This window comes from Archocentrus centrarchus, chromosome 4 (assembly GCF_007364275.1).
Source record: "Archocentrus centrarchus isolate MPI-CPG fArcCen1 chromosome 4, fArcCen1, whole genome shotgun sequence".
NCBI lineage: Eukaryota > Metazoa > Chordata > Actinopteri > Cichliformes > Cichlidae > Archocentrus > Archocentrus centrarchus.
In genome coordinates this window covers 20,009,223-20,027,004 of record NC_044349.1, presented here as the reverse complement: position 1 = coordinate 20,027,004, position 17,782 = coordinate 20,009,223, and the positions used below count along the sequence as shown (strand labels likewise).

Genomic DNA, 17,782 nt, shown 5'->3' with positions numbered 1-17,782 from the left:
TGACTGCTTTCTAAAACACAACTACTTGACAAAAACCTCATACTTGCTCTTTTGTAATACAATTTTAATACCATTCAGCCAACGTTACCGTTTCTTTTTTTTCTCATAAAATAAAATGTGTCGGTGAAGAAAGAGATTTTTTTTTTTTTTCCTTTTTGTGTGTATTACTTTTAATCACAACCGTTTTCATTGAGAAAATCAAGTGTTGCAGATGCAGTGAAGCAGAGGAGAGTTCAGTGCACAAATAAAAACAAACTGATTCAATAAATTAAAAATCTGTATGCACCACAGAGTCATTTCCCCTCAATGGGGCTGGTGATTGTTACAATGGCATTTTGGGAAGGAGGGGTCACAGGTCATGTGGTAACATGGAAAATATATTAAAAAGAAGAAGAAAAAAAAAAAAACACTTTTCATTCATTAGCAAGAAGAGGGCAAGGATTTAAAAACTGATTCGGTCAATCACATTTTTGCAAGTCAGCAAAAAGTCCTGCCTACTGATTAGGAAGAGGGTAAAGGGGAGGAGGGGCTTATGTGACAAAAAAAAAACAAAAAACTCATTAGCTCATGCCACCAGCATGATGGTTTTTCTAAATCAGTTTGGGGATAAAAAAAAAAAGCAAATTAGACACACCACAGCACCAGGAAAACACAAAGAGGTGGCACAAAAAGCAAGACCACACCAAAGCAAAAACTTCTATCACTAAACTACATTTAATGGTGTGATGGGGATTTTTTTTTATTATTCATTTATTATTTAGGAAAGGTTTTCCCATCATTCTGCACTTAATTTCTTCCACCAGAATCAATTTAAAAAAAACGATCTAAAGGCTTCACATTTTCATTCAGGCAGATCATTTCCGTAAACAGTACTTGTGTTTGAGGGTTTCACTGAGGATTTAAAGGAAAAGTTCACCTGGTCTCAACACAATAATCACATGCACATCTGTACTCAAAGAGTCCACCCGCTAGCTTCCTTTCCAACTCGACCAAATGTACGTTTAAAAAAAAAAAGCTATGGATTCTTATATTCACCTCAAGGTGAAATGATGATTCACTTACACAGGTTACCAAAATTAATTTTCTAATGAGTTTTTTAAGGATAGAAAAGCAACACACGGCAGCACTGAACAATCAGTAACTCTTCTGAAGTGCATATGATCATGTGAGTGTTACATTAAGTGAGACTTGAAAACGTGAACCTATTCTGGTGAGCAAACCTCCTGACAGAAGAAGTTCTGGGGTAAACTGTGTGGTCAGCTTCTCCCTCTAGCTGCCTGAGACAACACATGACGTCACGACGTTTGGCTCAAAGTACGCTGAGAAGACGGATGAAGAGTGATCGGTGAAATCTCAACCAATCTTATGTGGCCCTGTGAGGTTAACGACCATCGTGAGGGTTAAAAAAATTAAATATATACACAACATAAGAGAGCATGTTAAAAGAATGACAAAGAAATCCGTGGAAACCGAAATGATTCCTGATTATTCTGGTCCATGAGACCAAACGGATTAAAGTTGGCAGCAAGACAGGATCTGACATCATTGTTTGTGCATTAGGGATGAAGGAAATGGAAGTGATTCTGCTGGTTTGAAAACCATCGTGAGAACAGCAGCTCGGTCCAGCCTCAGCGTCTTACTGGCTAGAGTTTATTGATTTGAGGAAAAGGGTAAAGTAGGGTCCGGGGAAATAAAAGCTGCTGTATGCCTTAGTGGGCCTTGGCCTTGGGTTGAGTGAGTCTACGGACGACGCCATACAGGACTCCAAAGTTCTGGAAAGAGACAAAAGAGACGGCGTTAGTCTCGGCACACTCACAAGCCCAAAATAATCTTTTAGTAAGAGCAATGAGGACTTTCAGACTTTACTGATGCTATTGTGCTGACCTCCCTTCCTTTTAAATGGTTACTTATTGATTAAAAGAGAGCAGCAGGGTGTGGGGTGTAAACATTTTTTTTACCTTTTGAAGTGCCACAAAAAAAAAAAATCTGAACCACTGATCTAAAAACTGGAATGCAAATACTGTATAAGTTGTATTACACTGTTCAGAGAGGTGTTTGTTAATCTGCTGCACCTTTATTCATATAAATGAACAGCATCACAAACTGCATCCTCTAAAAATGACCAGAAATGAGTAAACAAGGGTTGATGGATTAATGGCAGCAGGATTTACTGCAGGATCTCAGTTGCAGTGGATGCACCTGACGAACTGACCACTGAATTTAGGTGTCAGTTACATAAAGATTAGTTTGGCTTTATTTAAACCTTCAGACTGTTACAGTTACAAGAGAAGTCAAAATGTTTTCAAGATGTTTATCACCTGCAACATCATCCGGTATGACTGGTTTTGCAGTCAGCCGGTGATAGTCTGGGAAGGCATCTGCTTGGAGGGCTGCACAGGCCATGTGCTGACTGCTGTTACATACAGGACGAAATTCTCAGACCAACTCTCGGACCTCATGCTGGTACAGTGGCAGTTCCTGAATGATGAAGGCACTGATGCCACTGACTGGCACACGTGTTCTCTTTGGGACGTTATGCATCGGTGCGTTCAAAGCTGCCAAACAGAACCACAGGATACCCAGAAGCTCACTGATGCCCATATCTGGGAGGATATCCCACAGGTCGCATTCACTGTCTCATCAGGAGCATGCCCAGATGGTGTCAGGAGTGCATACAGCACATGGGAGCCATCAACATTACTGATGCAAGGTGGATCAGCCTGTAAATTTTTAACTTTGATTTCTGATGTGATTTTGAATCCAGCCCTCAAAGGGTTGATGATTTTAGTCTTCACTGACCAGTGTTACATTATTTTCAATTTGAATATTTTGTTCCTTGGGATCTGATGTGTGATTTAAATGTTCCCTTAATTTTTCTGAACAACCTAGACCTGAGCCAATAATAAAGTGACATGATAAGAACAGACTCCGGCAACAACAAGAGACTTACCTGGATAGCCAAATACACCATCCCTAAGTAGGCTGCAATGCAGACAGCTAACAGCAGGTCAAAAATAGCTGGCTTCACTCTGAGTGAGGGGAAAAAAAGTCACCAATGTAAACACAGAAGAGGCAAAGAGAAGAATTTAAAATAGGAAAAATAGCACATCGCAATCTTTGGCATACTACGTTATCTGAAGTCTGTTTTAATTTCTGAATTTCATCTTATATGCAAAAAAGTTTTAAAATAACTTAATTTAGGGTGAAGTGAAAGCCTACAGGCAGCATTTAACTGGAGAGGTGTGAGCAGCATCAAAGCACCTCAGTGGAAAGGAAATGAGCTCATTAAAGCCATACCTGTAAGCATTCATAGTCTGCTTCAGCTGGTCGTAGAATACAAACTCTGGATCCCTGAAGGGGAGAAAAGGAAAACCTGACATTTTGACGAGGAAACCGATCGGAACTACAGAACATTCCATTCCTGCAACTACGGTAGGAAATTTGAAACGTTGTGACAGTATATTTCTGGGTCTCCAATTTATTTGGCAGCAGCAGATCCTGTTATTTCTGTTTCAAGGTCAGAGTAGAAGATGTTCACATAGAAAACATCATTGCAGTCAAGTGTTTTATCTTTTTTTTTTTTTTTATCTCACAGTAGCAGGTGTGGGTCAATGATTTCTGCCCATCTTCACCCTTTTCTTTACCTCTTGTCAGCTTTGACGTAGTGTCTTTTGACGTCCTTGAGGTAGTGTCCTAGGTGATACTCCAGGGTGGACACCACGGCGCTGTCTTTGTCCACCAGCTGGGCAGCTCTGGGCTGCGCTGTGAGCCAGTCCACCACTGCTGACAGCTGCTCCTCCTGCACCTGCTGATATGAAACACGAACCGTATCACAAAAGAGACGTACGAGTTAAACGCCTTATTATTACAGAAGATGTGAAGAATCCTGATTCAGAACTAAAAATGTTTGTCACAAATATTGTATCGTGTGTATGACGATCGGGTTACAGGAAGGCATACAGGAAGCACATTTATGAGTCAGATTTACTGCATGTGCTTTCATTTTATGTCATGTAAACGACCACTGTTTATTCTCAAAATCCAGTTCCTTACTGCCAGTTCATTCAGATAATTTAAGTTACTGATGATTTAACTTGTGTCACTCAGTTGGCACAGCTGAGTGGAAAGATGGGTGAGCTGAGTGACGCACCATTTGTTCAGTGAAAATCTGCAGGTCCCCAGGTGCTCCCTTTGCAACAAAAAACAAACAGGTCACATTAGGTGCTTTATAGTGCATATCGATTCTGTGTATACTTTTTTTTGTTTTTCTTTTCTACCTTTTCTGTGAGGTTGTAGATGACCCTGGCCAGAGCCTCTGCTACCACCTTGGTGTTCCTGCTGAGCTTCTTCACATCTACATGAGGCCTGTAAGACACAAACACGAGTTTGCAGACAGTTAGAGGACAGGAAACCGTCTGAGACGTACAGAAACCAGGGGGAGAAGTGAGACTGATCACAGAGTGTCCGTTTTCACGCAGACAGGCTGAAAGGCAGGAAGTTAGAGAAGATTCTCACTCACAGAGAAAAGGTAAATGAATGGCTACAGGACAAAATAACAAAAGAGGTGAGGCTGCGACTCTAAAGACTCTTTATAAACTCGGAGAGATTAAACATTACAGACATTATTAAAAATTATGGAAAAGTTCTGCTTTTCTATGGAAGTATGTATGACATGAAAGACCATGGTTGCAGTTGGCTAGTTATAAAAAAAAAAAATCCATCCTATGACTTTCCTAAAAACTCTTCCTTAATCTTGATGAAAAATGTCATAAAACGAGGAAAAGATGTGAAGCAGACACCCACACTCACACTGATCTGCTTCATTAAGTGAGACGATGGTAGACACTGCTGACATTTGTCTGCTGTGGTGTAATGATGGACTAAAAAAAGCCCATCTTTTCAAATCCTTAAAACATCTCAGATCTTAGATACTTCACCTCCTAAGCTTTACTGCACAGCTCTACGCAGGATACATAAACATGAGCGGCCTGATGAAAAACATTACTTCACTACCAAGGCTGGAATTAAAATTTTAAAAAAGGAATATGAGTCACAAACATTAAATGAAATGTTTGTCAGATTGAGAATGGTGGCTCAACTACATTTGAATGACTTATAAAATAAGTTACAAATTTATGCAAAACAGGGACATCACCTTCTCACATTATACAAGAAGGCCTGGTGCATCAATGTTAACGGAAATTAAAAAGGAAGCACCTTTTCTTAGCATTTAAGGAATCTGACCAGCTCTCATCAGAGAGACCACTTGATTTACTTCACATAGTCAAAAACACTTCTAAGCAAAAACAACAACACAAGCCTATTCTACCACAACTCATGACTGGCAGCTAAAATGGAAACACTATCTTTTCGGTGATTTAAGAAACTTGCAGTAATTAACCCACCCAGCAGGGGGCTCTCCCGCTCCGTGGCGAGAGGAGGGGGACACTGACCGCACGTCCATGATGCTGGAGCGCTGAGCCAAGCGGTGCGAGGGAAGATGGGACAGAGTGAAGGCGGGCAGTCGGCGAATCCCAAAGCGTTCGTGCTCCCACGCAAGCATGTCGTCAGCCAGGTTGATTTTCTTGTGGACCATGGAGAACTTGACCTCAGGATACTGACTTGTAACCACCTGGGAGGAAAAGATGGGACATAAATGTAATCTGTGAGAGCTCTGCTCTGGATTTAACAATAAAAATTAACCTTATAATTCAAGATAATTGTAGAAAAACAGACCGATCTTCTACATGCATTTTTTTTTTTTATTTTGTTTAACGTGCTCTAATGAAATGACTATGCCATAATCAACTCTGTGGGTTCTTACCATTTCCAGCTCTTTCAGCAGAGAATGCTGAGGGGTTCCCTCTTTAGGAGGTTTGGACACATGGAGGTGCAGAGAGTCTCCATTCCCCAGAGTGTCCAGACACAACACAAAGGCTACGTTATCCTGCAGAAGACTGGAGTCTGATGAGGAAGACAGGAAGAAAGGGTCAAGTTACAAATTTAAGAAGCCAGGTTAAGAAAAGCCAACAAACTTAATCAGCTTTTAAAACACATTAATACTAAAATACTACAAATTATATAAATGCAACAAATACTAAATTTTTTTTTTATATGTATATATTTATTTGACTTGGCTGAATATATCTCTTAATCTGATGTTGAAAACTGGATTACAACTAAATGCATGAATACTTCAGGGTTTGTGTGAGACTACTGAACAGTACCTGTGTGGTCTAAATTGTCTTCCAGCCAGCGTTTGGTGCCCTGGTAGTTAAACTTTCCTCCACCAGATAAAAAGAACAGCAGGTTGTACCTGAACACACAACATGATTCATACATGAGAACTCTACAAGAGAATAAAGTGAACAAACCTGTTGATGGTTTTTTTTTTTTGGTGACATTAGGATTTACACTCACTGGTCACACAGCTGTTCAACTGATTGTTAGTGCAAATATCTAATCATCCAATCACATGGCAGCAACTCAGTGTGTTCAGGGATGTAAACATGGTCAAGACACCTGGCTGAAGTCAAAACTGTACATCAAAATGGAGAAGAAAAGTGATTTAAGTGACTGAATGTGACATGGTGCCAGATGGGCCGGTCTGAGTATTTCAGAAACTGCTGAATGACCATCTCTAGGGTGTACACACAAAAGAGAAAATATGCAGTGTGCAGCAGTTCTCTGGGCGAGAATGCCCTGCTGATGTCAGAGGAGAGACTGGCCAGACTGTTTCAAGCTTATAGGAAGGCAACAGTAACTTAATCCAACCAAGGTATGCAGAAGAGCATCTCTGAACACATCAAAGCTTGAAAAACAGCAGCAGAAGACCACACGAGGCGCGGCTCCTGTCAGCTAAGAACAGGAAACTGAGGCTGCAGTTCATACAGGTTCACCAAAATTGGACAACAGAAGATTGAAAAAACTTCCTCTGATCTTATGAGTCTCTAGTTCTGCTGAGACGTTTGAACATGGCAAGACTGTTGATGCTAGACAAGCTGGTCTGAGTATTTTGAGAAACTGTTGATCTACTGGGATTTTCCCACACAACCCTCTGTAGGGTTTACAGATGATGAGTCCAAAAGGAGAAAATATCCTCTGGGTGAAAATGCCTTGTTAATGCCAGAGCTCAGAGGAGAACGGCCAGACTGAAATAACTGGCTCCAAAATGTCTTTTGTGAGTAGACTGCTACTCAAAAGCCTTGAAATTGACTTCTGAAATATTAAAATGACCATGTTATCTACGTTTCCTGATCAGTGTGCTTATGGTAATTCACCAAATAATCAAAACAACAGGAAAATTCATAGATTTTCAATCAAACAACATGCCTTCACCAGGACATACTTACTGTTGTGTCACCCTCACAAAGGCCTGCTCTTTTCCATAATTAACAAAAACAAAAAATGAGACCTCAAAAAGACCTGTGTTTGAGGGCATGCCTAGCTGGACTGACATGTCTGGAGTAACTGATGTAACTAGCTGTTTGGGCGACTGTCAGGAGGATCATTAACTGGTGAATTTGGGCACATTTGATCTAAAAAAAAAAAACAACAAAAAAAAACAGTGTTGTGTTTGACTATGGTTTCTGGACCGAACTACTTCTGGACCGATTTTGCAACGTTTTGTTGAACTAAATGCAGCGCTACATTCGCAGGCATGTTTTGATTTAGTTGCTGTATAAAGACCCATCTTTCCATATTTGATAGGTCTTGGCTCCAGCTGGGGAAAAAAAAAAAAGACGATGTAGCCAATCTCCAGGCTTCAATTCAGCTCCAATTATAAACCACTGAAGGATGCCATCACTCGCTACTTTCATCTTATATAAGGCCTGCGGTAGTGCTGACGAAGCACTTACGGTAAAGTCCACTTTCAGGGTCTCTAACAAGTGATTCCTTTCACTTCCTCTACTGTTAAGTACTTTTAGACATACCATATCAGGACATTACTGACCACTCTGAGTGTTTAACACAGTCAGATGTGGTTGTTATCTCAGTGTAGTGCACAGCTAATTCAATATAGTTCTCAAAAAGCCTTCAGCTCAGCACCCTAACCATAACAAATGAGACAAACATAACAAATAGACTTTGGCTTATGTTCACATGAACCACTGAGGTCAGCAATCAATGTTACTACTGTTTCCTCTCATATATACATAAAATGAGTGTGCAGCACAGACCGTCAGTGAGGAATCTAGCTTAAAGACATCTCGGCGTGGTGCTGCCCAAGACACAAATGATCAGAAACCAGCTTAATATGATCGTCGTTACTCACGCAGCATGTGTCCTCTTGTAGGTGTAGAGTTTGGAGAAGAGACGAGCCAGTTCCAGTAGCATGGACACTCCACTGCCGTTTGAGTCTGCTCCGTATGACAGCCACTGGACGCAACAACACAGTCTGATTACTTTGCTGGCTTGTTTGATCTTTTCTTTATTATTATTATTTTTTTAGTCTTACTGGGAGTTACGTTGCTGTGTTATTTATAACAGTGTAAAAGTTGAGTCCTCCACAAAAATAAGCTCTCCTACTAAAGCAAATCCTTCAGATATTTGCTGACAGAATATTACTGCTGCCAGATCTCCTGAATATCTTCAGGTTGTCAGTGAGAAGCAGCGAGCATACCGGAGCAACACCAAAGGAGTCATAATGAGCCACCACCACGATAGTGGGCAGGTCCTCTCCTCCGACTCCAGCCAGACGACCCTGGTGAGCAAACAGATTCAACCATTACATTACACTGAAAATAAGGGAAAGAACAGAGAACATTATCATTGTGTTCAGTTAATTCCACTCTCCTCGAATCTGCTGATCCTCTACAGTCTGACTAAAGCACTTTTTTCCTCCTGTTTTAAACACAAAGCTCAATATAGCTGTTTTTAGTCAGGTAACAAGGAGAAACCGGCACACAGAGCAGGACAGCATTTATAGATGTACAACTGGAAAGGGAGTGTGTGGGGTGTGGTTCCACCCCTGAAATTCAGAAATGATCTCCAATTAGAGTAAAGGAGTTTGGGGTTTAGAGCGGAGCATCCCCTGTTGAAATTTAATTAAATATCAGTACACACTAACTGCGGTCCACAGACTATCAGAGTCCGGTGACCATATTTTGGCCATTTATGTTTGTTTCACAAAGTACTGAGAATTACAGTCATATCCAAGATGAATTAATCTAGTTTCACTAAAATCTGACCAATACTCTCAGAGGAGGAGCGATTGTTGTGAATTATGTAGGGACAGATGGATGATGAACGCCTCGCCATCACATTAGCTCATCCTTCAGACAGATGAGCTTAAAAACAGCTCCCAAACAAATAATTAGAGTTAGAAAAAGTAACATTAGAAATAAAATCTAACATAATGTTACTCATGAAGTCTTATAATTATAAATAAGTTTGTATCAATAATCATTAAAACACATGTTGCCCTAATAAAACTGTGTTTTTATTAGAACTGGCAAACTATCAGATTTTTACTTTAAATCCATGTAAACATCACTTCTGATAATTTTTTGGGGCAATTTAAGTTGGTGAGAGACTTTGTAACCACAACTATAAAAAGATATGATCATGTGTGTATTACTGACACAGTACTGATACTTATTTTTTTAATACAACAGTAATTGTCAATATAAAGTCATCATGACCCCCCTATTTTGCACATGAATGAGCACTTAAACATTGAAATTTATGGTAATAACTAAACTGCAGAACTGAATCCCGTCAAAGTCCAAAGTAATCCCTTCTGAGTAAATGCACAGCTTTTCGTGAGCTCAACTGTTTTTCTTCTGGTTTTTTTTGTTCAGGATTTTAAGCCCACCCACATGCTCAGAAAACACAGGTTGCACACAGCACACAAAATGCTAAACCAACAGTCAGAGCTTCAGGCACCAGCAGGACTGATTGGTGAAGCAAAAGATCCTTTGTGAATAGCTTTTTGTTTTGTATTAGAGTGTGTTTAGCCTAAAGGCTTTTTTAAATACTGCTCCCAATTAACATTACTTGCCTTGGCAACATTTAAGAGACCATATGCTACGCAGTGAAGTGAAGCAAGTACTATATCCCTAATGAGTAAATTAAATAGTGTTTCATTTCACTCAGTTGATCTCATTCTGTTCACTGTAGGAGGAAAACGCCTTCAAAAGCTCTCAGAGAAAGGATCAAAAGTTTAAATCGTGACCCTTCGTTCTGTAAAAACGTTATAACCACCCAACCGTTCTGCCCGTAGCGGTTTGTAAAAATAAATAAATAAATTCTTTAAAAAAAACCAAACTGTAATATTCTGCATATATGAAACTACTTTCAGCTGCTCCCTTAATCACAAAGAGGTGCCACAGCAGGTAGCTCCACATTTGATTGGGCAGATTTTTACACCAGAGGACATTTCTGACACAACCACAGAAGGATCTGTGTCTCCTCCAAGGATCAAACCGGGGATCTTTGGCTTGTTAGGCACATATGTCGACCACTACACTATGGAGCCACTTAATATTCTACACCCACATATACCTGGGATTGGGGTGGGGGTGGGGGGGGCATAATTTTCAGTTGAAAACAGGTGATAAATCACAATATATGCTATTGGAATACTCAGCATATGGCAAAAATCACAATAATAGCACAATAATAATCATACAGTGAGGATCGAGCAACCAAAACGTGGAATGTAATACCAGTCAATATACGTAATATGGTCAGATTTCCTTCATTTAAAAAAAAGTCTGTGGAATTGGTTGTTTGAAAATCAAACCTGTAATCATTTTATTGATTAAAATTAGGGCAATGAAATATTTATTTATCTATTTATTCTATGATGAAATGTGGATGAACTTTTGTTTTGTTTTTTGGTATGTAATGATGCTGAAATATGTCCTTTTTAATGATGATGTAATGATGATGACATTTTTTTATTATTTTTTTTATTATTATTTTTTTTTAAGCATGTATGTATATTTTAAATGAGGTGATATTAGTTTTATTAGGAGGACTACGGATGGAAATTAGCCTTAAGCCTATAATCTGGCATATTTTACATTGTTACAGATGTTTGTTAATATGTGTTGTCCTTCTTAAACAAATAAAGAAAGAAAAGAAAAAGAAAAGAAAAAAAAAAGTATTGTGATAACATCATATTGTAGGGTATCTGGTGATTTCCACCTCTAGTAAATATGGCAACATATGGCAGTAAAAAGGGAGCATTCTCCTCTGCCACAGTAAAGTATCAAACAACAAGGATGGGTTACAAATGAATGTGGTTGTCATCACCATCATCAGCTACAAATAGTCTCTTTTTATGCCCATCCTGTGTGTGCTCTCAGTGTAGACAGTTATTGTAACATGAAAATTAAAATTAAAATGCATTAGCTGCAGCTGTCTTCAGATTATAGTTCAGTCTCTCACCTCCAAACTGGTGATGGCCCAGTCACTGATGGCTTTGCTCTGAGATCCACTGGTCACCATCTGAAAGCCATTGGCTGTGGCCGTATGCACCAGAACTACAGAAAACACAAGCAATAACTGATCACACATTTAAAAATCTAAAACATGACCTTTAAAAATCATACACGTTACATTTTGTTGTGTACAGTGTAGACCACCAGCAGCTTCTCTACCTTCTGCTGCTGATAAGGAGCCCTGTGAGGATGAAGAGGTCAGGGTCTGTGTGTAGATAGACAGCAGCTCATCATCCTCCATGGCGAAGTAAACGGGGACGATGGTCTCTGTAGCCAACATCTCAGGCTCCAGCTCCATAAACTGCTACAGAGAGTCACAGCAGAGAACAGCGGAGTTAATGAGAGGAGGAAAAATCTGATGCAACTGCTTCATCTCTGTAAGTTCTGGTGTTCTGAGAGCAGTGCAAGTGACGGGAGGAGGCAGCAAGAGACAAACTGCTTTACACATTAACAGAGCTTTTCTGGAAGTGTAACAAAAAGTCTGTTCCAATAATTCACCAGAAAAGTTAATTAGTTTTGCAACAGAATGAGTAACCCATCAAATACCTACTACTACTACTACTCCTTCCTTTTTCAGAAGATTCCCACACATGAAGTGGGAGGTTTAATTAGTCACAACATGCTTTACTGAGATAACATTCAGTCTGTAAGGCATCAGAAACGCTGCAAATTCTCAGGCTTTGAAATATTCTGATTTGAGCTTTCAGTGGCAAGAAACTTCAAAAACCGATCAGAAGAGGTGGTGCTGTCAGATAACCGACTGGCTTTCTGTTCCCAACACACCTGAGATGCCCTTGAGCACTCCACGTATTACTATGCATATCACAGCTAATGCAAAATGATGCTTAAGTTTTACCTGTGTGCAGACAGTTGCACTTTATCTGTAGGTCATGCGCCCTAAAACGTCTACAACCATCAAGCGTACGTTTTTCTCTTGAGAACGAATGCAACACTTGAAACTCCCTTTTCAAGATGGAAAGAAAAGGCTAAATAATTAATTCCTAAAGCACAATTTGCACTTGGACACAGTAAAGGGTTTAATATTTTTCCCGAAAATTACACACTTTAAATCCCAAGAACTGAAGCCAGTTATCCTGGGAATCCCGAAATCCCAGGAAATAAACACATTTCATATTAATAATAACTTGGCGGCAGCACTGCACACAACATGGAGAAACATTCAAGATGTGCTCACAATGTGACCTATTTGTGTATTATTCTGATCATTATTAAGGCAAAAAACACAATTTATGTTCATCAACATCAGCATGAATATAAGCTACGTTCACATCCAGCATGCTAGAAAGTGTTAGAGCGGCTCTGCTGGTGTCAAGCTGTGAAGCCTACCTGCTGTAATAACAAAGCAACCGATTATAGCCTACACTAGTAAAATCAACGATCACTCACTTGATGTTAGCAGAGCCTTTATTAGGACAGGGTAGGCTTAAATATTTCTCTTTGCTTTATAATAGAGTAGTGAATTTTAATCATAAAAATGGCCCAAAAATCATACAATAATGTACAACAAAGTTACCAAATATGCCTATAATATACAAATCAACTGCCCTAATAAAAACCACTTTGGCCAGCAATATTGGCTTAATGCATATTTACTAAATCAGAAAGAATGATGAGCCAAAAGGTGTTACAGTACAAACGCAACCCCACAAAGTCAGACGCGGAAGTCAGAACATGCTTGTGCTACTTACCCACAAGGCTTTGTATTCATTAATAAGATTACAGTTTTTGTTTAATGTATTCCACCCAAGTTAGCCTTTGTATTCTTGTAATAAACATTTACAAACCCTAAAAACTAAAGCAAAACAAGCCAACTCACTCTGAAAATGGAGAAATAACACTGAACTGAACATTAAAAGCACCTGACAGTGATTCGTGGCATTAGAATGTGTTGCTACCTGCACTATGTCTTGCGGCATAGCAGACATGTTCCTCGGCAGGATGATGACCACGGCCCCCGCTGACTGGCGCAGGGCTTTCTGGTACTTGTCATAGGAGAAGTCCGCCAGTCGCATAATAACACAGCGACGACTTAGCACCTCTGCCTCCACAGTACGAGCCTCCGTGTTCAGGATGGCATTTCTTGTGCCTGAGGACACAAAGCACAAGGTTTGATTCAGCACTGAGTGACAAGTATTTGTCCTAGAAAATGAAACCTGAAACAAACCTTTCAGAGGGATGCTGAGGGTGGAATAAAGTGAAGGACACTGAGCTGTGTGGCACAGACCTTGGAGTGGTGAACGATAACGCTCAAAAAAAATGATACATTTTTTTAAATCAGAGTATAGCATCAAGTCAGTTAAACTTCTAGGATACAGATTCTTTCAGTTAAGTAGCAGAGGGGGTTGTTAATCAGTTTCAGCTGCTTTGGTGTTAATGAAATTAACAAAAGGTACACAAGAGGGGCAACAAGACACTTGCCGTAGAAAACCATATGTGACAGGTCCACCACTGGTGCCCTGCGCTTTTCACAGATAAGAGCAGATTCACTCTGAGCACATGTGATAGATGTGAAAGGTTCTGGACAAGCTGTGGAGAACATTATGCTGCCTGTAACATTGCTCAGCATGACCAGTTTGGTGGTTGCTCAATGATGGTCTGGACAGGCATATCCATGGAGTGACACACACACCTCTACAGGCTAGGCAACGGCACCCTGACTGCCATTAGGTATCGGGATAAAATCCTTGGACCCACTGTCAGATCCTACGCTGGTGCAATGGATCCTGGGTTCCTCCTGGTGCATGACAATGTCTGGCCTCATGTGGCAAGAGTATGCAGGCAATTCCTGGAGGACAACGGAATTGATACCACTGCCCGGCCCCCACACTCGCCTGACCTAAATCCAATAAAACATCCGACAACGCCAGATTGCACCTCAGACTGTCCAGGAGCTCAGTGATGCCCTGGTCCAGATCTGGGAGGAGATCCCCCAGGACACCATCCGGCATCTCATTAGGCCATGCTCAGTGTTGTCAGGCATGCATGCAAGCACACTGGGGGGCATACAAACTACTGAGTACCATTCTGAGTGGCTGCAATGAAATTTTGGCAAAACAGACTAGCCTGCTACATCATTTTTTCACTTTCAGCCCTCTGTAGGTTGATCATTTTCATTTCCATAAAACATAGTGGCATCCTTGTGTTCCTAACCCATTACCCAGTCTATATCAGTATAGACATGCAGCAAGATTTAAGATCTGATGTGTTTTCAAAGTGTTCAATCAATTGTTTTGAGCAGTGTATTAGTCAAAGCTGGCAACTGCTACTTATATCCATGTAAAACTGCCACAAATACTAGACAAAGGAATCTCTTTTTCCTAAACTGTGTGGATTATGCACGCAGTTTAATTTCCTCAGTCATTCTTCAGCGTATAAGTTTAACAGCCCCTACAGGTGATTCACTCCACCAGCTACTTAACCATTTACACAGTTGCTAGCATCATACCTGAGAAGGACTGGTCTATCAGAGTTTTGTGCCTCTCCCATTTAAGTTACATTTAATTAAAAAGCGCTAAACGGCATACCCTGACCCTGGCTGCATTATTTCAGCAGCGTCGATCCTGTTACGACCATAGGAAATGAGCTAGCTTAAGCTAAGCTACATTAGCAGCATGTTGTCATTGAAACGCAGCTTCAGGAAATTCAGCGCTTACTTGAAACGACAGCGAGGCTAACTGGTGTCGGATACTGAACCCAACTCTCCCCAACTTAACGCAGCAATATGTACCGTTATTTCCGAATGACAGGCTAAAGAAACAACCGCCTTACCGTACGGCTGTCCCTGTAGGTCGTACTGCTGCATGCGGTACACCGTGAACTCGTGTGCCGCCTCGGCCGGGAGCGGAGACACCAGGATCAGCACCGCCGGGATGAAGACTATGAATGTGAGGGGAAACGAAGATTTAAACATGTTATCGAACACCTCGCTGGCCTCCTCGAACATTGTGGCGACCGTATTGAGTGCGAAGCTAAAGATAAAAAACGAGCCGTTCAGCTGTCACCGCTCCCAGCTACTGACAGCCAACCAACCGCGACCTAGGCCACTTCTGATCAGGCAGCGCAGCTGGACGACCCTGAACTGGAACAACCACAAATCTGACTCCGCTGCTAGTTTTTTAAAATGATTACTGTCATTAAACTAATGTAATATAGTGTGTATTAAAAAGTACGAGATGTTTTTTTATTTAGAATATTCACACGATAATCAAATATTTCAAACTGAATTAAATTAGGGGGTCTTTCAGGGATCTTGTAGGACAACCATAATTAAAAAGCTGTATATCATTTACAGACACCAGATGGCGCTATGCATCACGGAAACCAGAGACCATGCACTAATACTTACAGGATTATGATTGTCTAATTATAATCACTATGCATCATAATTTATTTATATATGTTGTTTTACATTTTAATTCTTTTAGTATTATGTTAATATAAAAATAACTTTATAAGTTCTGTGCCAAACTAAAACAAAAGAACAGTATCTGAAAGTCATATCTTTAAAAAATGGGAAAAATATCCAGAAAAATATCTCAAGACCTGACACAGGACCTGAGAGATGCATCTGGCCCTTCATCCATCTATTGTTCAGAAATGGTAAATGGACTGGTACTAGTGCTCATCTGCTCCAACTGAGCACTCAAAGCACTTTTTACTACAGGCCTCATTCACCCAGTCACACAGACATTCACGCAAACTCTTTTATCTATACCTACGCACCTTGTCTAACATTTGCACACACACATTCCAATGGATGCATCAGGGGAAACTCTGGGTTATAATTTATTTATGTATGCTATATTAAAATGATTTCCCTTTCTTAAGAGTGACTTTAGTATCTTACCCAAGGATACTTTGACATGCAGACTGGAGAAGAGAACCACTGACCTTCCAGTTAGTAGATGACCCACGCTACTTCCTGAGTCAGTCACCCACAGTTGGTCTCAGTAGAAGGGTGGCTGTCAAGAAGCCATTCTCAATGACGGGAAAACAGGGAGAAAAGGCTGAGGTATGCCAAATTACATAAGAACTGAACTGAAAATGTGATAAATCCAAATTCACATCTCAACATTACTGAAGCAGTGTGGTATCATCTTGACAGAGAACAAAAGGTGGTCATAACAAATATAATTTTATTAGTATTGTACAATCTCTGTTTTTGCCTTATATACTGTATTTCCATTTGCAGTTTTCAATAATTTGCTGCTTTTGTTTCCCATTTTCCTAGTGAAACTAAAGAAATGAGGGGCTGCTTCTGTCCAAGGGACCATTTATATTAAAGTTAATTTACTTATTGCTTCAAAACATGATCAAGCCGGCAAACAATCTCTGATGTGTATAATTTTAGTGAGGCCTGCATTATGAGTTTTTGTCCAGTTTTAGAGAGTACATTCTGAACCAGAAGGCTTACTCTGAGAATGCATGCCTTTCTACCTGTTAGAATAAATTATGCACATATAAACAAAGTCATCCAGTTAAATGAGATTGCCTATTTTGATTAAAGCTTTTTAAAGAGAGATTCCGAAGTCTCGTCGTGCTGGGAAATGAGTACTAAATCAGTGCCGTTCGTGTCTGGGTGCAGAAAACACAAAAAAACATTTTAACTGAAGTTTTATGTCATTAAAAAAACACAGTAATAAAAATTAAAGGCCTGAGTCCAATAAGGATGAGCTATATTCTCTCTCTTGTCTCCCCTCCATCGCTCTGTCTCTCCTGGGGCTGCTCTGCTAAGTGGGAGATTAATGCTGATATGATGTCCTGCCATCCCACTTAATGGACCTTGGCGTCATTATTTCCTGTTGTATGAGTAATCCATGCCCAGGCTGGTGAGAGGGCAGGCAGCAAACAAAGCACAAAACCAATTTAGTGTGGATGTTGAAACTCTCATTGTAATGATTTCGCATTATTGAGAAATGATCATCTGGAGATCCGCTAACATGAACCGACCATCTGCTTGAAGGAAAACAAACTGCTGCAGACAAAAGTTGAAAAGAAGAATTGTTCGGAGAGGAAAGTAATGTTCTTGTGCGGTGGTAGGGTGAGTGGCACGGCAGCAGCCACATCACATGAATCCAGTTCCTCAAAATGTTATCACGCGGTCACCCGACACAGAGGCACAGAAAAATGTATGTGGTCACATTTTTCATTTGATGTCACCTTGCCAAAAACATTTTTTTTTTTCTCCCCGCTTTACAGTGAAGACTGAGTGATACAACAACAGTCCAACACACTGTGCATGAGATGTTCAGTGTCCTAATTTCCTTCCAGTGCTCCTGGGAATGTCCTGAATCAGTCTGGCCCCTGCTCCG

The 17,782-nt window shown here is 40.3% G+C and overlaps 1 protein-coding gene across 5 annotated transcripts; it reads right to left on the bottom strand.

Moving 5' to 3' along the window:
• Positions 1–205: 205 nt before the first annotated feature.
• ncln (nicalin) lies at positions 206–15,507 on the bottom strand. 5 transcript variants are annotated; one of them, XM_030728033.1, is made up of 15 exons: positions 15,240–15,507; positions 13,367–13,557; positions 11,610–11,751; positions 11,398–11,492; positions 8,624–8,704; positions 8,276–8,379; positions 6,228–6,316; positions 5,825–5,964; positions 5,406–5,632; positions 4,278–4,365; positions 4,151–4,189; positions 3,645–3,808; positions 3,298–3,351; positions 2,951–3,029; positions 206–1,772 (listed from the first exon to the last, which is right to left on the bottom strand). In XM_030728033.1, exons 1-15 carry the CDS (start codon positions 15,412–15,414, stop codon positions 1,710–1,712), a joined length of 1,731 nt encoding a protein of 576 aa, XP_030583893.1. In that variant the 5' UTR covers positions 15,415–15,507; the 3' UTR covers positions 206–1,709. The 5 variants fall into 5 exon arrangements, with proteins under 5 accessions (XP_030583893.1, XP_030583891.1, XP_030583892.1 ...); XM_030728031.1 differs by having other exon boundaries at positions 207–1,772; positions 11,610–11,754; XM_030728032.1 differs by having other exon boundaries at positions 207–1,772; positions 3,645–3,805; positions 11,610–11,754.
• Between the last annotated feature and the right edge of the window lie 2,275 nt (positions 15,508–17,782).